Here is a 25,119-nt window from a genome sequence, read left to right on the forward strand (position 1 = left end):
CATGCTTTCTAGTTTATTTAGTCGCCACAAACGCTTTGAAATCCTCAAAAGTCATATTTATGTATAGTACGAGCCAAGAACTTCAATTTTTAGGTTATTGAGGTTTCCATTTTTATTTGTTGGCTGTTACATGTTGTGAAGAGTCTTCAGAGTCTTTGATTGTTGCTCCTCTTTGGTGCAGCAGCAAGAGATCTAAAATAAAAGCAATTCTCTTTCCTTGTGCTTTTTGTGATTTGTTGGAGTGAGATTGGCTATTATTTAAAAATTAAGCAGTTAAAGCCCTGTAAATTTTCAATAGATTTCAATGTCTCCCCAAACAAATGGCGGTGAACGATTCTGACCTCGTAAAACATGCTCACCCTTTTGTGGATCTGGCTTGCACGCACTTTTATTCGTCAGTGTCATAGAGTACCCATGACCATCTTCTAACAGATATTCATTCCCAAATTTTGAGCCTTCCAATTTCCAAAGAGAGATAATGGCAGCTTTCCCAAAAAACTATTGTTGGAGAGATCAATGATTTGACAATTAGGGTAGTTATAATCATGAATTTGTTTACTGCAAATTAAAAACCTTTAGGCTTGAAAGATCCCCCAACCAAGAGCAAAATATATCTTTGGATTGTTTTGCCAAAAAGTCGAAGGACCTCTAAGCATCGTACACTTGGGCCAATGATCTTGGAAAACCACCACTGAGATTTAATTGCAATAATTGGTTTCCTTCTAAGTTTGTTGAATGCTTCCCGACAACTACAGAGACCCTAGCAAAAGCCAAGTAGCGAGCTTTTCATAATTCAAAACATTAAATACTACATTCTAGCAAAAAGTAAAGTCGGAAGTTCCATTATCAGTCAGAGACCTAAACAAACTAGCAAATACTCAGATACCTAATACAATGATCACCATCCAAACTCAATGCAGCACTGCATTAAAATTTTCAACGAGGTGCTCCATACATTTGGGTAGAGTCATACTGAGGATAACCGGGCTGAGGCGACAAAGTTTTCCCATAAGCTGCCGGAGCAGTTGCTGGCACACCTCCATAGCCACCTGGTTGTGGGACAGATTGATCGTAACTTTGTTGAGTTGGTGCTGGTTGAGCGTATCCTGGCTGCCCACTTGGTGGTGCACTATAGGCTGCTGCTGCAGGACCACCACTGTAAGCAGGATCTTGAGACCCTTGGTAATAAGCTGCATTGTTAGCAGCTGACTGCTCGGCGTAACCTTGTTGCGAAGTTGCATAAGGCCCGTAACCCCCAGCAGGACCCACTTGTGCATAGCCCGGTACCTGCTGTGCACCAGGCTGAGTGTAACCTGGCTGCGCTCCTTGCTGTGGATAAGCGGGGCCAGATGCAGGTGGTGGTTGACTATACCCGTCAGCAGCTGGGGCAGAACCATACGGAGCATATGGTTGCTGCATCTGAGCACCAGATGGATACTGGTAAGGCTGTTGAGGTGGTGCATTCGGGCCGTATGATTGGGCAGGTGCAGAACCTTGATAAGGCATGTCCCCTGGTTGAGTAGCCCTGGGATGGCCATAAGATTGTGGCGGACCCTGTGAAGGCATGCCATATGATTGTGGCTTACCATACTGCTGTTGTGCAGCATAGCCTGGTTGAGTGCCTACTTGTTGGTAAACCTGCTGAGAACTTCCATGTCCTCCATAGGGATGCTGTGCAGGACCATGACTTTCATATTTCTGTTCATCATATCCATGTCCATAGCTCTGCTGAGGTGCTGCCTGAGAAAAAGCAGCCGAATGTCCATAATCTGAACCCTGTGGCTGTCCATAATTGTAATTCACCTGTGATTGGACTGAGCCCATAGCAGCGGCAGGGGAAGGGCCAGTAGCATGTGAAGGAATGGGAGTAGAATGTTGGGCAGATGCTGGGTTATCAGAAAAATGGCCTCCTTGTCCACCATAGTAATCATAACCACCAGCATGTTGGGGTGGACCATGCATGCTTGGAGGCCTTTGCTCCCAACCAGCACCATAGCTGCTTCTTGGAGCCATTTGTTGAGGATAACTCCCATATGCTGGAGGTGGATAATGTGAATTATGAGATGGATATGATCCCCGATGCTGATAATCATATGGTGTAGGACGAGGACCCCACTGAGGTGGACCAGTAGATCCACGGGGCCGATAAGCCTGCTGGTTAAAACCACCAGAGAAAGATGAAGGCCTCACAGGCTATTCCAAGCAAAAGCATAAAGAAAAAAGTTAGTAAGAACAGAAACGGTTCTGTTCACAGTTAAATTAAGAACAGTTATAAGGTAAAGCGGAATGAAAGTTGCTACTTGAGCTTGATAACCACATCTCCTATGCAAAACATTGGAGGGGCCCCAGGTCATCATTTTGTTTTAATGAGAACAGATATATGGAACACATGATACTTAGGCAAAATCAGATGAGATAAATAAGAGCTGACATCACAACAAAGTAAAAAGATAGTTATGCTATGAGTTGTAATGCCTACTTATACTGCAGAGTTGCTACAGCAACGTTATAAAAGTAGGTATCATAACAAGCAGGAGAAGCACGTAGGAGATGTATATCCAAATAGAAAGAAATGGAACATAAGTGATACAATATGCCATCAACAAGATACAACACATGAAAGAATATGTATCGGATAAGATTTTCCTATGCAATCTAATCCATGTCATGTATAAAGAAAGAACATACAACATACTTTAAATCTTTCTAAAGAAAATAACAGAAACTAATTTGTTGTCAAAACTATCATTTCCTAACCATGAAGGGGGAACTTGCATCTATCCCAGCTAATCCTAAACATGTATAAACAATGCCATGCATAAACAACATACAACATGCTTCAAAACTTTCTTAAAAAAACAAGAAACTAATTTGTTGCCACAACTATCATTTCCAACCACATGAAGGGGGGGCAAAACCAAAAAAAAATTATCCTCCCTGGTGGAATATATTTCTCAACTTCCATCTATCCCCAATTAAACCTGACCATACCATCCATCAATCACACCAATCAGTCCATCAACATTTTTACTCATCAATGAAACATTCATTTACAAGGCCAGTACATTTCTATGAATATGAGACCCTTTATGATTTGTGGATACAGTAGTTGGTCTGGTTCATTGTCTAAAAAGCAATACCATGCTCCATTTCTTCAAAACATGCAAAAATGCATACATCAATAGCCATACCCGCTTGGTCCTGAAAAGGGACCATCATGCTTCTAAATAAGTATCCAGCAACAATGACCTAAAACAAACTTCCATGCTTTGGATGTTTCATTCTCTTCCTCATTTCATCTCATTATTTAATTCAATCACCATTTTTAGTTTAACGGAAATTAAATTGCTAGTAGTCCAACATATAGATGTACATGCTAAAACCAAAGTATAAATACATTTACCTTAATCTGGAGAGTGACTGAGGACGATACCATGGCCATGGTTTATTGGGATTTGAACGTCCATAGAAGTTTATAAGAAGAAAGAAAAAAAAAAAAAAAAAAAACAAAAAGTGGCTTTTACGGGGGAAAAAAAACTATTATCAGGTATACCCATACATATGCAAGTGCATTGCCAACAAAAATGTCATATTAGACTTTTTAAAGTTTTAAGTGCTCTGGGATGCTTTCAATTGTCAATTCAACAAAATTGTAAAACAGAAGCAGGTGCAATAGACTTTCTTGTGCTAAGGTAACTCTAGAAGTACATTAAAGTGCATATATGTATTTACGGAAAATAAAGTCTGATTTCAACTACAAAAATGAAGAAAAAAAATAGCACCATTCCAGAGTGCTATAAAAATAAAAACATTAGAAAAACAAGCTACCGATATAAAATGATGAAACTGATACAAAATACCAAGCAATTTCGATGACAATTAGATGAAATGGTCTCAAACTTGATACTAAATAGCAATCAAGATTATAATTTATTCAATTGAATGTTCAAGAAAGACACAGCATTAGCACTTAATCTTTGAAGTTCCAAATTTATCAATACAGATACATCATCAATTAGATGCAAGATCTTTCAGACATCTTCATAACAACTAAATAACAATTGTAAGTCACATATAATTGATAGATGTTTCAACATTACGACAGCTCAGGTCATATAGGTGTACATAGCATGTTATAGACTAGGTTACATAACAAAATGCAATATTTTTGCATACATCTCAAGTAACCATGCTTTAGCTTTTACGCTGCACCTTAATACATATCATGTGACAAGTACCATATTCTTCGTACATAGAATTTGACACAAGTTTTGAAATAATCTCCCACACATTTTAATCATTGTGACTTCACCAGACATGACACTTTCTTCCAACACATCTCATTCATAGAACATTGGCGGCACTAATGAGCACTAAGGTTAATATAATAGTCTTACTACATTATTAGTTCTTTTAACTTTCAAGTCTCAAAGCAATCTTACCAACTATTAACATCCTGCAATCGCGAGATTTAATGGTTGATACCTCTCTTTCGTGGATGAGAATGAAGAGTGGTTGTCTATTGCTACACCAAGAAAGCAATGCTGACCCCATGGAAAAGGCAATAGCCAAATCTGCAATTTTTAAAGCCAACCAATTCGAAATTGGCACCTTCAAGATAAATAAATCATGGCAACCGACAGCTTGGATTGAATATATGATCTTCCTAACAGCATTCAAGTGACCTTGGCATGGATCATTCATCAATATCGCAAATCTCTTATGAATGCTATTTAAGTGATCAGTCTCTCACTCCTATTGCAACATTATCAAATAACTCTAGCCTAGATAAATAAAAAACTGTCACAGACATGCGAATTTTCAGTTGTTTGGACAGATAACCATGTCATGACCACAGTATAGATTGCTTTGCCAGATGTGAATAAACAGAAATGCTCCTCAACCAGTCCAGTGAGAAGAACAGTTCTGCACTAACTCAAGCAAGACATGAACAAACAACATGGGACCATCGACAGTAATCCTACTCTATAAAAACACAGGAATAGGTAAAAATACCACCAACAATAACAACATCACCATATTCTTTAAGTTTTCCCATCTTCAACTGCTGAAACATGATTATACAAAATAAACAGAAACATCCACAGAACTTGAATAAGATGCATACAATACTCTCACAAAGTCTATTTCCATCTAAGTCTAACATCTGTGGCTCAAATCTGAAGTATTACACATGTACAGCAATGCAAATTTTACATTTGGCAGCCTTCCGCATAAAAAGTCAAGTAATTATCCTAGCTACTCCACTAGACAGTCTTGCAAGTAGTCTTACAATATATAGATAAGAATACTGATCGTTGGACATTTACACACACTACTCCCTCAATGCACGTACAGTCATCAACCTTATCACTATTGCATTTTCTTTATCTATTACATAAGAACATGCTGGGAGCATTTGGTAAAAGATTCGAAAATCAAATAACATAATTAATTTTTTAGGAGAAGTGACTAATATAACAATCACAGCAGAAATAAATATACAATGATAATTTAGCTGCATTTCTCATTCTAGAAAAATAAAATCAAAGTCGAATACAAACCTGATTCATAACTTCCTTGATCAACTCCTTAGCCATCTCAATTTGCTTCTTGTCACCAGTCACTCGGACAGTCCTTTCTTTAGATTCATCTCCTTCTGGAAGATGTTGAGGTATCAACTGAAAGAAGGAGAAAAGAAAAGGGGGGGGGTGGTGTTATCAGCACAGATGATGCAAAAACTATAACAAAATCAAGAAAAAAAGTCACCACCCTCATTTAGTCTACATCAACTTTTACATACATCAAAAGGTACGGTATACGGTATCAACTACCTGGATGCGTGCTCCTGTTCTGGTCTGCAAACCTTTAATTGTCTCCCCACCTTTGCCTATTATTAAACCAACCTGGACCAAAAAGCTTATAGCTTTAGTAAATCCTGTTTCTAATTAATTAATACTTATTGGTCATCAGAACACAAAAAATAACCTTCTCATTTGGAACTTGTATCTGGATTTGTTCAGAAGCTGCAGCAGCCTGTGCAGTAGTGAGACCCCTGGCTATAAGGGAAGGGGAACCCCCCGCATCAGCCTTCAGAAAAGTACATCAAAATCAAATAATCAGTTTCATATCTCCCAAAGAAACATCAACCAGATATAAATCCACATTGTGAGAGGGAGAGCAGTAGCAGTGGAAAAGTAAAGCTAAGTTCAGACAGTATGAAACCTCAGCAATGACAGCACTTATAAGCTTCTCAGCCTGAGTTATATTATCCAAGCTTCCTATTATTTCCACAAGCCTCGTTGCAGCATATGGATCTGCATCAGCATCCCTTGTGATTTGAATTTTCGCCCCTGAATTGTACTGCAAGTAACGAATAGTATCCCCGGCCTTGCCAATAAGAACTCCAACCTGCACCAGCATTTAGCAAATATCTCTCTCAGATACCTATTCAATTTTTTTGATAAGTAGAGGCCTGTTCAACTTTTAAAAATGTGTAATATAAAAATATCTTCTATTTTTGACCCAAAAAAAAGGCTATCAGAAGTGTCTAAACAAACAATATGGGAGGCTGTGTAGGAAAAGCCTCCTGATCAATCTGATCAAAGCTTCTGCAGTTGCTTGCTTATGATGTAACTTGAGATTCAGAAAACATAGGATTCATCAACACATAACTTTGGATTTGGCAACACACTGTAAGATATAATTGATTTACTAAAACTCGCTATATCATCTTCAAATAATGTTGATGAATGCAGCTCTCACTACCCCCACCCGCCCAAATCCCCATGCCATTCTCATCTTCAGGCATTAAGCCACAAAACTATGCTATCATTTATAATCATTTAGAAGACAAGTGATTAGTCAACCCACCTTATTATTGGGAACATCAATTTTGCGTGTCATAGTCTGAGAAACATTTTCTTGCTGAGAAACCTCTGTAGAGGGTTGCTGACTTTCCTCTTTTGGTGGTTCCTGATCATTTTCAGGCACAGAATCCTCAACAGATGGTTGAGTGTCACCTGTCTCAGGGTTTTCCACAGAGGGTCCTTCATCGCCATCGGTCCCTGTTGGTGGAACTTCCTCAACTGAAGGTTGAGCATCCTCTGACTGTAAACTCTCCACCTCAGGTTGCTCGTTGTTCTCCCCAACAGGTCCATTGTCATTCTCTTTCTTCTCTTGGTACCCATTTTCATTAGCTGCAACACCAAAATTAGAGTAATTGAAGACACAAAACCAGGTGCATACAGAGGAAGTATGTTGTATTAGAACACAGCTGCTGCACACACACACACATTACAAGGATTTCAATGCAGATTTGCACAAGAAGGCTAAATTCTACAACATACAGCGCAACACCTTATCAAAATGCGGTCTATCAACCATTCACGATGACAAAACAAGGCTTTATACAAATGTTCAACCTCTTCCTCTATCACGCATGCCTGAAATGTGTTCTTTTCCTAAAAAAACTGATTTCTTTTTTCACAAAAAAACAATTTAAACATAGTGACCATGAAATCTCTCCCATACAAACTACATGCCCTGTTCGTCAAAAAGTTAACTTTAGGAGATCTCACTTTCATCCAAATGAGCCTTCAGGCACGAATTTTTCCATTTCTATTTTTCTTTCATCCAATTAGTGGCCATTTTTCAAGGTTAAAATACACATAAATAAAAGATCAAAAAAAACTAAAACTAAAATTATTATAAACAATCCCTCAGACACATTACACAGATACACACATATGTAAGCAATGAAGTAAACCCTAATTAGATATAAATACCTGAGTCGTCGGGCTTGTCATCGAGGCGGGCCCGCTTCACCTCAGGCCCACCGGAAGAAACTGCCTCGTCAGCATCCTCGGCCGGTGCATCGTCATTGGGGTCGGCATTTAGATCGGCTAGCTGGTCCGTGCTCGGCTTATCAGGCTCTGGGGCTTCGGGCTCCAAATCCTCAAGTTTGCGCTTGTTATCCGACGGCGCAGCGGGAATCACCTCAACCTCTACAATCTCTTCCTCCGCCATAGTGTTCACGGAAGCTCCAAACTACCACCAGATCGAGAGCGAGGGTTTTGTGTTCGTGTCAGTGAGATATAGAGACAGAGAGAGAGAGAGAGCTGGAATGTGGCTAAGAGAGGGTGGAGAGGTTTAAGGCATTTTATAAAGAGTGAGTTTTGGGGCTGAGATATTTCCGTGAGACTTCAATCTGGGCCTTTTATCTCAGCGCCAGGGACTAGGGTTATCGGTGACGGGTTAGGGGGGTTATGGGTGACGGGATTGGGCCCGTTTGGTTTGCGGAATACATCTTTAGAATGGAATGACTATTTCTATGGAATAGTCATTCTTTTATTCGGTAAGGATTTATTCAAATAGTTATTTCCGTGAAAATCATTAACCTCTTATACACAATAATAGTTATTCCTCTAAAAAATAAGAGGAATAGCTATTATTCTAATTCATGAAGGAATGGACAAGTTTTTCCAAAAAAAAAACCATTTATTTTTTTCTTTTCTTTTTTTGAAAAAAAAAAAAAGCAAAGGAAAAATCTAAATTTACAGGGGTGGTTGGCAACCCCATTGGGTGGCCGGCCACCCCCCTGCATGACCTGAGGGTGGTCACACCACCCCCGAAGCACCTTGGGGTGGACCCCCAAGGTGGCCCGGGGGTGGTGCGACCACCCCCTAAATGTTTAGGGGCTGGCCACAGCCTCCCCCTTCGCCATCTGCAGTGGGTAGGCCACCCTTGATGAGCTTGGCCACTCCAAATCCACCGGGGGTGGTCATACCATCCCCAGGTCATGCAAGGGGGTGGCCAGCCACCCCTGTAATTTTAAGTTTTTTTTTATTAAAAAAAAAAAAAGGAGGGTGGAGTTTTTGATAATTTTGGTTCAACTCTCATAAGGAACATGAATAACTATTTCATTCCATCATCTTCTATTCCTAGTAATAGTTATTCATTTTCCTAACGGAACATCCAATCTGCGAACCAAACGAGCCCTGGTGTATGGCCCAAGGGTTGTAGTTGTTGTTGGTAGCGACATGACTGTTTTGGTGGGTTGGGTTTTTATAGACTCTATATACGTCAAAATTATTTAATTAAATGATCAAATCTTTTAACTTTATCCTACTATTTTCATGTTAAATTTATGAACACGGTAAGTTAAGCTCAAGTTGTATTGAGATATAAATATGGAGAAAATTTACTTTAATCCTCTGAAATTTCAGGAGTTTTTCAATTTGAACCTCAAAGTTTAAAAATTGGCAATGTACCCCCCTAATGTTTCAAAAATTTTCAATTTAAACCTTCCGTTATTAATTTCCGTTAAATTGGACGGAAATTTTTGAGAAAAATCCACTTCACCCCCCTAAAGTTTCAGGAGTTTTTCAATTTGAACCCCAAAGTTTAAAAATTGGCAATGTACCCCCTAATGTTTTAAAATTTTTAAATTTAAACCTTCCGTTACTAATTTCCGTCAAATTAGATGAAAATCTCTAAAATTACATAATTACCCTCAGGCTTTTTTTAAAAAAATTTCGTCCAATTTAACGAAAATTATTAACGAAAGGTTTAAATTGAAAATTTTTGAAATATTGGGGAGTACATTTAGGGGTGTCAACCCGGTCTACTGGGGTACCCTGATTCTCGATTTTGAGAAACTGGAGCCGGAACCCCGGTTAACCGGGGTCCCGGTTACCGGCCGGTTCCGGTTTTACCCGGTCCGGTAACCGGTTTTTTAAGAAACCCACGGTCACCTTCTCCGGCAACTTTCTTGCCGGACCCAACCACAAAAACCTTGCATCTCAGTCCAAGAACATCATCTTCTCCAAACAAGAGTAATCTTGTTTTTCCATTGTTACAAATACTCAAGAAAACATCCAAACCCAAACTCAAACTCCTCTATGAAATCAAATAAAAAAATTAACCCAAAACTCCACCATTCGGCCATGGCAAAGAACACTCTAGCAAAACCCAAAAAATTAACAACCAAAAACTCATCTCCCTCAGCAAAACCCAGCAACACCCAGAAATCCACAACCCAAAATTAACAACCCAAAACTCCTCTCCCTCGGTAAAACCCAGCAAAACTCCTCTCCCTCAACAAAATCAATGCCAATACATATATGTATTATGTATGGACAAAAAGACTGTGTGTGTTTTAAAAATAATATATATATATATGGGTTAAATACTCCACACACCCCTGGGGTTTTTCAATTTTATTTTTTCCTCCCTGAGGTTTCATTTTTATCACAGGAGGTCCCTGTGGTTTTGATAATAGACCAAGTTAGTCTTCCGTCAGTTGACCGTTAGTTGACTTAACAGAATTCCACGTTGACCAATCACATGTTGACACGTGGCACGTATTTAATTTTTTTAAAAAATGTATTTTCTTAAAAAAAAAAAAAAAAAAAAAAAAAAAGAAGATTGGGGGGCAACCGAGCCATCCCCTTGGTGCCCAGGAGGTGGCTCGGCCACCCCTGATCTTTTTTCTTTTTTCTTTTTTAGAAAATACATTTTTTTTAATTAAAAAAAAATTAAGTAGGTGCCACGTGTCAACATGTGATTGGTCCACGTGGAATTCCGTTAAGTCAACTAACGGTCAACTGACGGAGGACTAACTTGGTCTATTATCAAAACCACAGGGACCTCCTGTGATAAAAATGAAACCCCAAGGGAGAAAAAATAAAGTTGTAAAACCCGAAGGACTAATTTAACATTTAACCCTATAATTATATATGCACCCGGTTCCGGTTGGAAGGAAGAAGAGATGCGTGAACCCTAAGTGGTAAATGGCTAAAATATATATATATATATATATATATATATATATATATATATATATATATATATATATAGGGGAAAATGCAGTTTACCCCCTGAAGTTTCAGGAGTTTTTCAATTTTAACCCCAACGTTCAAAAATTGGCAATCTACCCCCCTAAAGTTTCAAAAATTGGCAATTTAAACCTTCCGTTTAATTTTTTCGTTAAATTTGATGGAAATGTTTTTAAAATAGCCTAAGGACAATGATGTAATTTCATAGATTTTCGTCAATTTTGACGAAAAAATTAAACGGAAGGTTTAAATTGCCAATTTTTGAAACTTCAGGGGGGTAGATTACCAATTTTTGAACTTTGGGGTTAAAATTAAAAAACCCTTGAAACTTCAGGGGGGTAAATTGCATTTTCCCCATATATATATATTAAAATATATTATTTTATATATATAATTATATATGCACCCGGTTCCGGTTTTCCCGGTTTTTACCGGGTGCCAAAAATCGGGACCGGAACCGGGGTTCTGGTTTTTTTTTTTTTTTTTGCAACCGGAACTGAAACTGAAACTGGGTCCCCGGTTTTCCCGTAAATTTTGACAGCCTTAGGTACATTGCTAATTTTTAAACTTTGTGGTTCAAATTGAAAAACTTCTGAAACTTCAGGGGGGTAAAGTGGATTTTATATGAATTTTTTTCAAAAAGTCTAATGGTAATTACATAATTTCATGGATTCCCGTCCAATTTGACGAAAATTAGTAACGGAAGGTTTAAATTGAAAATTTTTGAAACATTAGGGGGGTACATTGCCAATTTTTAAACTTTGGGGTTTAAATTAAAAAACACCTGAAAATTCAGGGGGGTAAAGTGGATTTTTCCCTATAAATATAAAAGTATATAGATCAACCTTAGCCTTACTCATTTAATTAAGGGAAAATTACACTTTACCCCCCAAAGTTGGCAGCATTTTTCGATTCGACTCCCAAAGTTTTAATTTTTGCAATTCACCCCCCCAAAATTCCAAAATTTTTTTTTCTTCAATTCAGCCATTTCATTAGTCAAAGCTGCTTTTGACTAATGGAACAATGACGTTGACCTTTTCGTACCCAAAATACCGCCACCAACCCGCCTGACCCACGCCCATTTTGGTCTACCTAGACTTGACGAGCAACAATTTATCCGGAGCTATCCCTGATACATTTGGCCGATTTCAGAAACTTGAGGTTCTCTCATTGGTTTACAATCTCTTGGACGGGACAATTCCGGCATTTCTATGAAACATTTCCACCCTCAAGGTGCTTAACCTATCTTACAGTCTATTTTTCCAGGTGGGATTCCACCGAAGCTCGGAAACTTGACGAATCTCAAGGTACTATGGCTCACGGACTGTAACTTGGTGTGGGAGATTCCTGACTCGCTGGGTCAGCTTAAGAAGCTCAAGGATTTGGATCTAGCGATGAACGAGTTGCACGGTTCGATTCCGAGGTCGCTCATCGGGTTGACCAGTGTTGTCAAGTTACCTAAGAATCACCGGCGAGTTACCTAGAAATCTCGGCAGATGGGTTACCTTGGGTTAACTTGGGCGATGAAGATGGATGTGATGTCAATATGGAGTCTTACGGTTAGAGCTTGTTTCGTTTCATGTCAGTATCCCATTCTTTAGAATGTGGTTTTTTTTTTTTTTTTTTTTTTTTTTTTTTTCCCTTTGTTTGGGTTGGGTTTCACTAATATTACTGTTTATGGTTGATCGTAGAATACTTCAGAGCATTCGGTTGGATGATCACACATAAATGTGTTCTCTTTGAGTTAGAGGATGACTCAGTCTGTAATTTGATATATCCCATTCTTTAGAAGGTGCATATGGACTTGTCCTGTTTTGGCTTTGCCCTCCTTTGCTTGGAGCTTGAAACGGGGAAAAAAAAAAAACCAATACGAATGGGGATGCGAATAACAGGGATGGGGACAGTTTAGGAAAAAAAAATTTACAGTGATGATGTGCGTCGCACGTGATCACTCTTCCGTCAGTTAAAACGGCTTTGACTGACAGAATAGCCGAATTGCAAAAAATTGAAACTTTGGGGGTCGAATTGAAAAATCCTGACAACTTTTGAGGGGGTAAAGTATAATTTTCCCTTTAATCAAAGGAGTACACTCCTAAATTATAACCATTTTAATTTCGAGTTAGATTTGTAATAATTTTGATCATATAAAAAATTGTTAACTGGATAAGAGAAATGATTGGTGTCAACAATTTATTCATATTTTTTTTCATATTCTCTTACAAATTCAATAAATAAATCATTAAATTTGTATGGTATATCATTGACTTATGTAGAATTTACATAAGTTCACAAATTTAATGATTGATTTGTAATATGAGATAGAACAAATATGGAGACCAATAGTTTTTTAATTATAAATACAACCATAGGCTTAGAGGACATATTATGAGGCCCCCGCGGCTAAATAATTATTGGGCTACATAAAGGTCCAACTTAGTCATAATACATGGCCCATAAGGGTCCAACCGTTCCTTTTTCTTTTGTTATTTCTCTATGTTGAACAGGAAACAGAGAATAAGTCGAGGCAGGTATTTCCCGCTCTATCCATAAGTTCTCCCGCTACCTCGCTTAGACATAAAGACATTTTGTGGAGGTTTCCTCCAAATAAGATGAAGTTACATTGAAATTGGAGGTCTAATGTAATACAGAGGAAAAATATAAGCTAAAGTAAAATAGAAATTTAAAGATAATGACATGAAAATAGTGAAAACTAAGGTCATGTAAAATTAGTAATGTTTTGACAATGTATGATAGTTAGTAAAGAATTAAGATTTAAAGTGAAAGGAAAATCGAAGAAAAACGATCAAAATTTACGACTTGTACACCGAATATAGTTCTTTTCGAAGCGGGTCATTTTTTATTCGAACAAGGAGGATCTTATTCGAACGAGATAAGTTTTTGTTCTAACATGTGTAAGACGTCATGTCATATTCCACCATGTTCTGCTTGATGCCATGTGTCAAGTAAAATGCCACATGTTATATAATAACATGTGTAATAAGAAGGAGAAATGAATATTGTTCAAACAGCTATATAATAAGAAGGAGAAATTAGACTTTTGATTTACATGAGTAATTTTGATGATACATTGGATGTTTTAGAATGCATGTTTGGTGAATTGTAGTTACTATGATATGGAGGAAGATATCGGTAACAAGAAAATTAGGGTTCGGGTGATTTTCAAATGAAAATCTCATGGCTGGAAACGAAAATGGTTATTGTTTGAACAAAGCAAGAACAATATGACTCATTTGAACAACCATTGTAGCCCGTTCAAAGGAAAAAGTCAGACAGTTTTAGTAGGAAATTAAAGTTTTCTCAAAGAAAAATAAACGGTTTAAGGTTTAAATAGTCTTAAAGATGGTGTGAATTTGAATATCCACATTGTGCAAATTAGAGGAGAAACCATAATGCACACAAATGACACAATTGTTCCTAGCTGCCTAGATTGCATCCAACTCGATGGCAGCCGGGATCTCAAACTCAAACACCTCAGCTAACTGAGCTAAGGAACCAATAGAACCTAATGAGGCCTGAAATGATAGCTCTAAGAGAACTTAAAGATTAATGATGATATAGTAAAAAAAAAAAAAAAAGGGTAACCTAAAATGCACATAATATGATATTGGTATTAGCATAAATCCATAAAAGGTTTATTAGTCGCTCACTTAGAGCATTCCCAATGGAAGAGCTAAATGTTACTTTTATCTAAAATGGCTCTTCAAATGTTTAAAAAACCCCCTACATTGGATTAGCTAAAAGAAAATATAAAATAGATATTTGATTGGAAAAGCTAAAAAAAAAGTTAAATGTAGCAGCACTTTTTAAGGAAACCATTTTATTTTTTATTGTTTCTCTTACCTGTTTTCTCTTTTTCCCAAATCTTTTCCTACTTTTTCTCTGCATGTTCTCTCTTTTCCTAAACTTTTCCCATTTTTCCTCTCACATGTTCTCTTTTTCCCAAAACTTTTCTCACTTTTAATAATATTTAAATGATATAGATAAAAATATAGCTAATCGGATGTGAATGCATTTAAAAATTCATTAGCTAAACTAGATAAAAGTGAGTTTTAAGGAGCTATTTTGCATAAAAATTTAGCACCTCCATTGAGAATGCTCTTAAAAAAAAAAAAAAAAAAAAAAAAAAAAAGAAAAGAGAAGGGTTTATTAGTCTCAGTGTTTAAAAGGCATAACCAAACACGCCCTAAGCATAGCACCGCAACCGCCATTTGGCCCATTTCATATAGTTTGTACCTGTAGTTTCTACCTGACATTCAACACCGAGCTGTCATTCTTCTTTCTCAACAATAAACTCTCATCTTTTTCCTTTCTATTGGATTTTGGTTTCTTCTGGATTCTGGGTTTTTTCCTTTTCCCCACAAAATTCCAAAAGCTTATTTTCCATCTGGGCTCCCCAAATTTCCTTCTGATTCCTTCCCTTGAAGTTCTTGCTATTTGAGTTTTACTTTCTTCCATTTTCCTCTATTTTATTTCATATTCGCTTCCTTGCATGTGCTTTTAGAGTTGATATCGACGTGATGTTTCTTTTGATGGGTTATGTTTGATTCACGTGAAATTCCAATTGGAAAGCTAAATCTTGCAAAGTTCAGTTAGAGAGTGGAGTTTGACCATTATGAAGATTACCCATTTGATAATTTGATGAAGAGAATGCGTGTTCTTTCTTCGAATCGCTTTGATGGTTGATCCTATAGTGCAAACTTTGTCCAGTTCATGCAGGAATCTGGTGGGAGTTCATGTATTATACTTGATACTAGAATACCCTTTTGGATTCTTTTCTTAATTCATACGTAGGATTGCTTCCGAGCCACGTTTCTATGGCGGGTTCCAAGGCAAGCCCAGAGTTGGTTTCAGGAGCTATTGGTACCAGTGGGGATGAGGAGACGTCCCCTGATTTGTTGAAGAATACACCGTCGAACATTGCGAGATTGGAGGATGAGATCGAGCAGTGTAAGGGCAGGCAGAAGTATCTTGCGCAGACGAGGAGTCCTTCGGATGGGGGCGATGTTAGGTGGTACTTTTGCAAGGTGCCTTTGGCAGAGAATGGTGAGTTTTTTCTTCTAATAAATTTGGTAGCCATTTTTTTTAATAAGTTGGCTTGTTTGATTCCAAAATGCTTGGTTCGGTTGCTGAGAGGAGGAAAAGTGAAGAACTTCAAAGTCTCATTACCTTTCTCAGTCATGCTTGATGCATTTATTTGTGTCAGTTCATGTATAATGTACTTATTCTTTTTTGGGAACGTTCAGCAAATTACCGAACTTCGATATTGTTTTTACTCACTCGGTTTGTTCCATGAATTTTTTTTTTCCCTCTCTTTTGACATAATTTAGAAGGTAATATTACCTGTTGTATCATATGCTATCTGATTCGATGTTTCTAGGATGGGTCCATTGTTGCTCGAATTAAGTTGAAGGAGAATTTGTGCTTCAAATTTTTGAAGCCTCTAAAATGGCTTTGCGTCAGTCTTTAGATGCACAAGTGTGAAATTGGGTGGGCCTGTTTAGCTGTGTTTGAAAAACAATGTTTAAAAGCAGTTTTCAGAGAACACTATTTTTTCAATGGTTTTTTTGTTCTGAAACTGAAAACAAAAAATGCCTACCCAAATGAATTTTTCGTCCATGTCTCAGTTTTTTTTACTTTCTAAAACAGAAATTGTTCTCTCAGAATAGTGCCAAACAATGCAGCTTCCACAACTTTTTAAGTTGTAAATTTCTTTCTGTTGTTCATCTTGGTTGATAGTTTGCTTAATTTAAGAAATAGAAAAAGGAGAAGTGAAAAGAGATAGCCAACAAATTCAGAGCATCTTGAATATAAGTTAGAATTATGTCATACTGTAGATGCTAAAGGTTAAATCCTTGTCATGAAGGAGTTATGATTGAAGCTCTTGGTTTGAGTTTCATTGCAGATGTTGATGGTTAGATCCTTGTGTTGCTCAGTGCAGCACCTCAAACATAATTTTAGTGAATTTACATATTATTAGATGCTATAAGCTGAAGGTAAGGTCGTCATAGAAGACTTAAATGCATTAGCTGAAAAATTCTCTAGGTTTACATGTGTAAGTGCCTTGTTTTTGTTTTTATTAGGCTGAGTCATTTTCCCCGTTAGTTTTTGCTAATCTATGATCAAGCAATTTCATTGCTTAATTGCCTACCTTTTTTATTTTTTCATTTTCATTTGGTTTCCTTCTTTAACTTTTAGTTCATGAGCATTAGATATCCATATCAAGTACAAGCATACATCTTGATGGATTCTGGTGCTTTTCTTTCTTCAGAGCTATCTGCCTCAGTCCCTCGCACTGAGATAGTGGGGAAGAGCGACTATTTTCGTTTTGGGATGAGGGATTCTCTTGCGATAGAAGCATCTTTCTTGCAGGTAATATTTGTAGAATTTTTAGTTTGTTAAATAGTAAAGCTTTCCCTTCCATGTTCATTATGGATTCTAGGATGTATATAACGACGTAGGGAAAGTGTTAGACTCATCTGCACTATTACTCCAAAATGACTAGTTAATTTGGAGATCCCTAGAATTACTTATAAAGCTTAGTCCCATCTAGTAAGTAACCAATGTAAGACTTAACACTCATAAATTGTTTATAATCTACCAACTCTATATGAGCTACTCATCTTCTCAATATGGGATTAAGGTATTACAATCTCCCTTCCTTAAATCCCTGACATTTTCTTCAGGGCCACATCATACAATACTCCAGTAGCACATGGCATTACCAGGTTGTTCTGATACCATTTGTAATCACCCAAATAAAGTGCCAGTCACATCTACGCTATCATTCCATAATGATTAATCAATTTTGGAACTCTTTAGAATCACTTAGAAAGCCCAATTTCACATAGTAAGGAACTAATGTGGGACTTTGCACCCATGAGTACCTTATAATCTACCAACTCTACATGGGCTATTCATCTTTCCAGTGTAGGACTAGGGTGTTACAATGCCTTTTAGAAAGTACAAGTTGTGTAATTTTTGAATTTTTTCTGGAGTACTGATAAGATTTCATCTATGTATTTATGCTTTGCTTTCTGGACATTATCTTTAGAAGCTAAAGGCACGCACTTAGGAAAGAGTGCTGATAATATCTGTTGATATTGAGTGGCTTAGATGATTGATATATCTAGAGTTGGCAGCTAATCTGATTCATGTTCTCTATTAATTAAGTTGCTTGGTTTTTGAATATGCATTTACAGAGAGAGGAAGAGTTGCTCTCTAGTTGGTGGAAAGAATATGCAGAATGTAGTGAAGGTCCAATGGGACGACCTAGTTCCAGTAAGATGATGGATAAGCAACGAAGTGTATCTTCTTCGGAAGGTGCTCGGTCAGCCCAACTGTATGATGTTGAAGAAGAAAGAGTTGGTGTCCCTGTAAAAGGAGGACTCTATGAGGTATCCTGATGTTTTTGTTCTTTTTCTACTTTCTATAATGTCTTTATGATCATTTTAATTGTAATTTACTCAAAATATAAATTTGCACATTCTATCTTGAAGAATACTTTATATATTATTTTTCTATAAAAAACTTGAATAATAAATGTTTTTTACTTATCAAAAAATATTATTTTTCTATAAGTATTTCATCTTTCAATAATTTCCTGGCAACTTCTTCTTTATCTGGGCCGTGCCTTCATGAATGGAGGTGACAAAAAATTTGATATATATATTTATTCTTTGATCACATATAGAAATTAATACGGAATGATTAGAAAAAAGAACAAATTGCATGGGTTCTTAAACTCCCATCACCTATTTCATTGAATAAAATTGAGGACCAAATGGATAATAGGAGGGACCCTATAAAAAATCGATGAAATAATTCAGGACTATAAATGATTCTATACTCTTGTGGAAAATTCAAAAATGGAGGAGAAAAGCGCATGGAAAGCATCTGGAAGATTGTATTACCTCATTGTAGTATGCCAGTGTTTTTAATGTATTTTATTACATATTAAAAAAATATGGTAGGTGAGTGTCTTGTTAGGGACAAATTGTCCTGTATCTTATTTCATGATAGCTGCAACACCAGCTCAATAGAACTTTTATGCTTAATTCAAACCCACAAAAACCTTGCTGAAGTGGAGAGGCCCACCAAGCAAAACTGGTGGTTTCTTGGTCACAACCTGCTAAGGCTAAAGTTCCATTAAAGAGCATTTCCTCTCGCATAAAGCTCACAAGTCAGCACAAAAGTTGGTTTTTGCCTCATAGCTAGTAGAAAGTCAATTGAAGTGCCCAAGAGCATCCTTTGTAAATTTGTAATTCTGCCATGAGTTCAGAATGACCTTTTTAATCCATCATTAAAATTGAATTTGGGATATGTAATTATGTTGTTAGCAATCAACATATGAAGTTATACTCCAGAGATGTATTAGACATCAATGCAAAGAAAGCCCAACCACTGTACTATCCTTGAATCTGGACCAAGGAACTGAATGGATCTCACCGTGAAGGAAAAATGACGGAAATCTGCTTCTGCAGAGGAACTAAAATGGCTCTGTTTGATGCCAATTCCATTTACTGCAACTGGTTTTAACAAGCTTCTTACAATTTAGAATTTTCTGTGGCACTTTATTTCCAAACATATGACACTTGAGGTGGTTTTCCATACAAACTGATGTTTCCAGACCAAGCTTGACAGAGAACACCTTTGAAAATTTCGACTCGCACCTGTTAGAAATACTTGGTGGTGATTGATTTCTGAAACTATAATTCATTTCCAAGGAGCAATATGAACAGTATACCTATGAAAATGAAATAGAGCTGGTTTTACAAATAGGATAGCAGGTAATCACAAAGTTATTATTGGGATCTTTTTTGTGGGCTCGTAGGTTTCCTCTGTATACTTCCTGTGTACTTAGGGGCGTCTTACGCTTTTTGATATATACAACATTACTTATCAAAAAAAAGATTGTAAATCTGACTATTCATTTTTCCCTTGGTATAGGGAGATTTGGGTTCTTGTGTTCTTCTCAAGGTCGCATGTTTTACCTGGACAGCTGCAGTAGGAAAGATTTTGACTAATGATAATCTGATTAAGAGGAAGCATTTTATTGTTAATTGTTAGGGTGTTGTGAATAAACTGGATCAATAATCTCTTAGTGCAATCCTCAGTAGCTTGGAAGTTGTGAATAAATTGGGCTTTGCCACAAGTGGTTCTTGAGATGCCTTCTAGTTCCCTAGGGAGATTTGGCAGGTGAAGTAATCGGAAGCTATGGAAAGTAGCTCTTTTGGGTCCTTTTTAATGTACTTGGTCTGGACTTTGCAGGGAAGGAGAACAGTTTGCTGGATCTGAAACTTATTTCGTTCATTATGCATGTGGATGGCGGAGGCAGATCATTATTGCTCATTTGTTGATTCTTCATTCTTAAACTTAATTGACTCATTGCTCTTTGGATTTATTTTTTCCATTCTTAGAGGCTGGCATTTTCTCTTGTATATTTCTTGAATACTTGGGTAATGCCTCCTTTGCGTCTTGAACAACTTCGTTGAAAAAGGAAGTAGGTCCAGTTATTTGCTCGGCTTGGAACAATCTTTTTGATAACGACAAATTTATAAAGAGAAGCATTTTAACCTTCAGTTTCCTGTTGGATTTTCTCTCATACGTGTTAAAGTAGATGGGAATGATTTACCCCAATGTCTCCTCTCTTTGCCATTAGGTTGTAGATGCAGGAAAAGAAAGGAGAACCATGCATCTCTTAGTGAGAGTCTTTTTCATTTCATTCTTAGTGCCTTTTCGGCTATCTTACTAAGCATTTTGGTTTGGAGCTTTGAGATAGGTGAAAGAAAGTTTCTTCACATTCATTATGTTGAGACCATGATGAGATTATTGGAGTATCTTGTTTGGAACATGTTAGTAAGCAACCCTTGGACCTCTGGACTAATTGCTTCAGGCCATCTCTATGCATTTTTATTAAATCAAATATCTGCTCCAACTACCTTTTTTTCTCCTTTTTTTTGGGTTGGGGGAAATGCTTTGGAAGTTTATGCAGTTTTGTATATGTAAAATGAGCTTAATCTCGGCCCATTCTAAGGGATGGGGAATTGTGGTGGCTTACTTTGGTTGTATTCGTTCAAATTGCACAATTAGCAAGGTTGGCTTCTCTCATGCCAATTGTTTATGGTCAAGGTTCATTAAAGTTGCTTCCAATGGCTTTTTAGTAGCTCTTGTGGTCTGAGACCGAGTGATCCTTTGTCCCCCTCTTTTGTTTGTTTGTTTGTTTGTTTGTTTTGTTTTGTTTTGTTTTGTTTTTTTTTTTTTTTTTTTTTTTTTTTTTTTTTTTCTGATTGTTATGGAAGTTTTGAGTAGAATGATGGTCGTTGCTGTGACTAGGGGTTTAATTTTTGACTTTTCATGGGTGATAGGAATGACAATACGCTATCCGTCTCTCATCTTCTCTTTGCAGACGATACCCTTATTTTTTGCGTGGTTGCTTCAGATAATCTTAGGTGTCTGAGATATGTTTTACTTTGCTTTGAAGCCGTTTCAGGGTTGAAGATTAGTTTGGCTAAATTTGAGTTGGTTCCTGTTGGTTGTGTGCCTTGGCTAATATTCTGGGTTATAGGGTTTCGTCTTTGCCACTGAAATACTTGGGCCTCTCTCTGGGTGCTCCTTCAAAGCTACATTTATTTGCGATACAATTGTTGAGAAGATGGAGAGAAGATTAGTGGCGTGGAAAAGACTCTTCCAAAAGGTGGTCGGTTAACATTGATCAAGAGCATGCTCTCCAACTTGACTACTTAGTTTCTTTCCCTTTTCCCGTTCTCGGTTGGGGTTGCTAATCGGATAGAAAAATTGCAAAGGGAGTTCTTGTAGGATGGCTTGAATAACGAGCCTAAGTTACATCTTGTTAATTGGAAGAAGATTTGTACTTCCCTTAGTCTTGGAGGTTTGGGGATTAGGAACTTGCTCACTTTCAATCAAGTTTGTTGGGTAAGTGGCTTTGGAGATATGTTGTGGAGAGAGAGACTTTCTACCGTTAAGTCGTGGATAAAAAAAATATGGAAGTTTGGCAGGCGGATGGTGCTCTAAATCTGTTTCTGGGCCTTATGGGGTGAGTCTTCGGAAACATATTAGGAGTGGCTGAGATACTTTCTCTGGGTTTGTTACTAATGAGGTGGTTATGGCTCTCGAACCTGGTATTGGCATGACACTTGGTGTGGGGATCGTCTTTTGAAGGATTCCTTTCTGAAGCTTTTTTGCATTGCTGGGGATAGGGATGCTTTGGTGGCTGATCATATGCTTTCTCACAATGACAAGGTGCATTGGGACATGAACTTCATCAGATTACATGAAGACGAGGATCTAAAGCTATGTTTTCGTAGATCCCTCTTTGGATAGATCTTTGTTAACGCCCTTTTTGGCGCCTCCAAGTTTTCAGATTTTTGTCCTCTTTTTCCTTGTTATTGTTCTTGTTGGGTGTTCTTTCTTGTATATGTTATTGTTATTGTTATTGTTCATGTGTGTTTAGGTTGCGCCTCTTGCACTTTTAATAAAGTCGCTTTATTTATTAAAAAAATATATATATCTTAACAATTATCTAAAACTGTATATGTTCTTTCATTTTTTTTTGTTAATTTAAAAATTTTAATGTATTTGTTTTAGTGTTGACAAATTTCTTGGAAGAGATATCCATGATATTATAGGCATTTTAAAGAACTTTGTTGTTTTTGTTTAACTCGTACTTTATAAAAGTGAAATTACGATCTTTATGTAGGTTGATTTAGCGTGGAGACATTGTTTCCCTGTTTACTGGTATGGAGAAAATCGGCGTGTTTTAAGAGGTCATTGGTTTGCTCGTAAAGGGGGCCTTGATTGGCTTCCGCTTCGTGAAGATGTGGCGGAACAACTAGAGATTGCATATCGTACCCAGGTTTGCTAAAGTACTGGGTTTTGCTACTTTAAATTATCTTGAGTAGGAGGATTTATAAATATCCTATCCATTACTACTAGTTGTCAGATATTTTCAAGTATGTATATCAGTATATGTATGAGAGCAAGAAAAATGCGAAGTTAAATGCAGGTTAAAGATTGTGTTTTCTTCTTCAAGCCTACAAAATTTAGGTCTATGGACCTTTCGCATGTTGCTGTCTGCACATTCCTTTTTGAAAATTTAATTTATTTATTTTATAATTTTTTGTAATCTATTATTATTATTATTACTACTTCATAAATTTGAAATAAGCACTTTGCATCCTTTGCTATAACATTGATTTGAGTACTTTTCTCTTTCTCTTAAGTTGTAGAAATAGCTGATAAAGATGGATTTGTTCCAGGTCTGGCACCGGAGAACATTTCAACCATCTGGACTTTTTGCAGCTCGAGTTGATTTGCAGGGCACTACCCTGGTATGCATATTTTTTTTGTCAATTGGGATTCCTTTTTCTTCATTGTTAATATTGGGTGCATAAATATATCTTGGGGTTGTTCTTGTAGGGGTTGCATGCACTTTTTACAGGAGAAGATGATACTTGGGAGGCTTGGCTCAATATTGATGCTTCTGGTTTTTCTAGTGTCATTAGTTTAAGTAGGAATGGCATTAAGTTAAGGCGTGGCTATTCTACATCTCACTCACCAAAACCCACCCAGGTTTCTATATTTTCTCCTCAATATTATGACGGCAGGAACTTTATTGCCTTTAGTTTACATATTTGGACATAATATATGCCTATGGACTTGGGAACCAAACAGAATATCTTCCTCCTTTGAACAACGGGTGGAGGGTGAAATCACCCATTCAATTCTGTATGGGTGTGTGAATTGTGTTTCTAAGCACACATACCTATATTTACGTATTTACATCCCTTACGTATGTACATCCCCACCCCCCACCAACCCCACCCCCCCCCCCCCCCAAAAAAAAAAAAAATGCGTGTATGCATAAATGTATGTAAACATTTATGCATTTTTTTTTTTTTTTGATAAGTAAGTAGCTGGTTTTATTAAAAGCGTAAGGCGCCCCTAAGTACACTGGAAGTATACAAGGAGGAACACCTAACTAGAAAGGGAAAAACGTACAAGGAAATCATCATAGCTAACCGAAATCGGGAAAACAAACGCTACAGTCCAAAGATACAGAGTATGGAAACAATAGGATAAAAAGTCCTCAAAAGACCTCTCCTCATCCTCGAAGCACCTATTATTTCTCTCTCTCCAAAGACACCAAAAAAAGCAAATAGGCACCATCTTCCAAACTGCAGCACACCCCCCTCTACCTGCAGACCACCAACAGGCTAGCAACTCAAAAACCCGACCAGGCATCACCCAAGATAACCCAAAGCGGCCAAAAAATGCACTCCACAAAGCAGACGCCACCTCACAATGGATAAGAAGATGATCAACTGTCTCCTCACTCTTCTTACACATCCAACATCTGTTTACCACAATCACATTTCTCTTTCTGAGGTTATCTAGGGTCAGAATTTTCCCCCAAGCCGCCGACCACGCAAAAAAAGCTGCCCTTGGAGGAGCCTGAGTCCGCCACACACTCTTCCAGGGGAACCTCCTCCCTTCCGAGCATGCCAAGGAGAGAAAGAGAGATTTGACCTTGAACGTACCTCTTTTGGAAGGGGTCCACCATAATCTATCTTCCGACCCTCTTCTCACTCCTGTAGAATGTAATACCTGGAAAAAGGAGGCAAAGGCCTCCACCTCCCAATCATGAGCCTCCCTCGAGAAGCTCACGTTCCACTGGTTGGAACCCCCTAGCATCTCCACATTATCCGCAACTGAGGCTTCCTTCGCACAAGCAATACTATAAAGGATCGGGAAGGCTATCTTGAGAGCTGAATCTCCACACCACCAATCATGCCAAAAGCTAATCCTAGACCCATCCCCCACTGCATATCTCGTAAAGCTTTTGAAAGTTTCCCACCCTTTCCTAATATTCTTCCATAACCCTACCCCAGAGGCTCCTCCAGGCTCAACCGAACACCACCCTCCCCACAAGCTTCCAAACTTCGCATCTATCACAACTCTCCACCAAGCTTCTCTTTCCGCCCCATAGCGCCACAACCATTTCCCCAAAAGAGCGCGGTTGAAGACCAATAAGTTCCTAATTCCCAACCCTCCTTCCTTGATCGGAGTGCAAACCTGCGACCACTTCACCAAGTGGTATTTGAACTCTTCGCCTATCCCTCCCCAAAGAAAATTGCGTTGAAGCTTTTCAATACGCTTAGCAACACGCACCGGAATAGGAAAAAGAGACAAGTAATAGGTGGGCAGGTTAGCAAGAGTGCTCTTAATAAGGGTGACCCTACCC

At 37.7% G+C, this 25,119-nt stretch overlaps 2 protein-coding genes across 9 annotated transcripts in view; one reads left to right on the forward strand and one right to left on the reverse strand.

Moving 5' to 3' along the window:
- Positions 1-766: 766 nt before the first annotated feature.
- LOC132180387 (KH domain-containing protein) lies at positions 767-8,187 on the reverse strand. 2 transcript variants are annotated; one of them, XM_059593188.2, is made up of 7 exons: positions 7,788-8,187; positions 6,874-7,199; positions 6,226-6,411; positions 5,989-6,090; positions 5,835-5,906; positions 5,565-5,681; positions 767-2,193 (listed from the first exon to the last, which is right to left on the reverse strand). In XM_059593188.2, the coding sequence occupies exons 1-7, from the start codon at positions 8,026-8,028 to the stop codon at positions 937-939; spliced, it is 2,301 nt and encodes a 766-aa protein (XP_059449171.2). In that variant the 5' UTR covers positions 8,029-8,187; the 3' UTR covers positions 767-936. The 2 variants fall into 2 exon arrangements, with proteins under 2 accessions (XP_059449171.2, XP_059449170.2); XM_059593187.2 differs by having other exon boundaries at positions 5,832-5,906.
- A 6,915-nt stretch (positions 8,188-15,102) lies between these two features.
- The window catches only part of SGR2 (shoot gravitropism 2 (SGR2)), a 28,198-nt gene continuing 18,181 nt past the window's right edge, over positions 15,103-25,119 (forward strand). For 3 of the 7 annotated variants that reach the window (XM_059593549.2, XM_059593548.2, XM_059593550.2), the window contains exons 1-6: positions 15,103-15,902; positions 17,128-17,228; positions 18,059-18,253; positions 22,576-22,731; positions 23,135-23,206; positions 23,295-23,447. In XM_059593549.2, coding sequence (XP_059449532.2) covers positions 15,674-15,902; positions 17,128-17,228; positions 18,059-18,253; positions 22,576-22,731; positions 23,135-23,206; positions 23,295-23,447 — 906 coding nt within the window. In that variant the 5' untranslated portion in view covers positions 15,103-15,673. The remainder of the gene's footprint in view (positions 15,903-17,127; positions 17,229-18,058; positions 18,254-22,575; positions 22,732-23,134; positions 23,207-23,294; positions 23,448-25,119) is intronic. The other 4 variants (XR_009440180.2, XM_059593547.2, XM_059593546.2 and 1 more) reach the window with 3 other exon arrangements.

This window comes from Corylus avellana, chromosome 5, assembly GCF_965113065.1.
Source record: "Corylus avellana chromosome 5, dhCorAvel1.hap1.2, whole genome shotgun sequence".
NCBI lineage: Eukaryota > Viridiplantae > Streptophyta > Magnoliopsida > Fagales > Betulaceae > Corylus > Corylus avellana.

What these genes read in the sequence shown, in the direction of transcription:
- LOC132180387 (XM_059593187.2), bottom strand. Translation starts at nt 8,028, where the DNA reads ATGGCGGAGGAAGAGATTGTAGAGGTTGAGGTGATTCCCGCTGCGCCG. An exon ending in TAAGTGCTGTCATTGCTGAG is followed by an intron (nt 6,091 to 6,225) that starts GTTTCATACTGT and finishes ACTTTTCTGAAG; the next exon opens with GCTGATGCGGGGGGTTCCCC. An exon ending in TACAAGTTCCAAATGAGAAG is followed by an intron (nt 5,907 to 5,988) that starts GTTATTTTTTGT and finishes TTTTTGGTCCAG; the next exon opens with GTTGGTTTAATAATAGGCAA.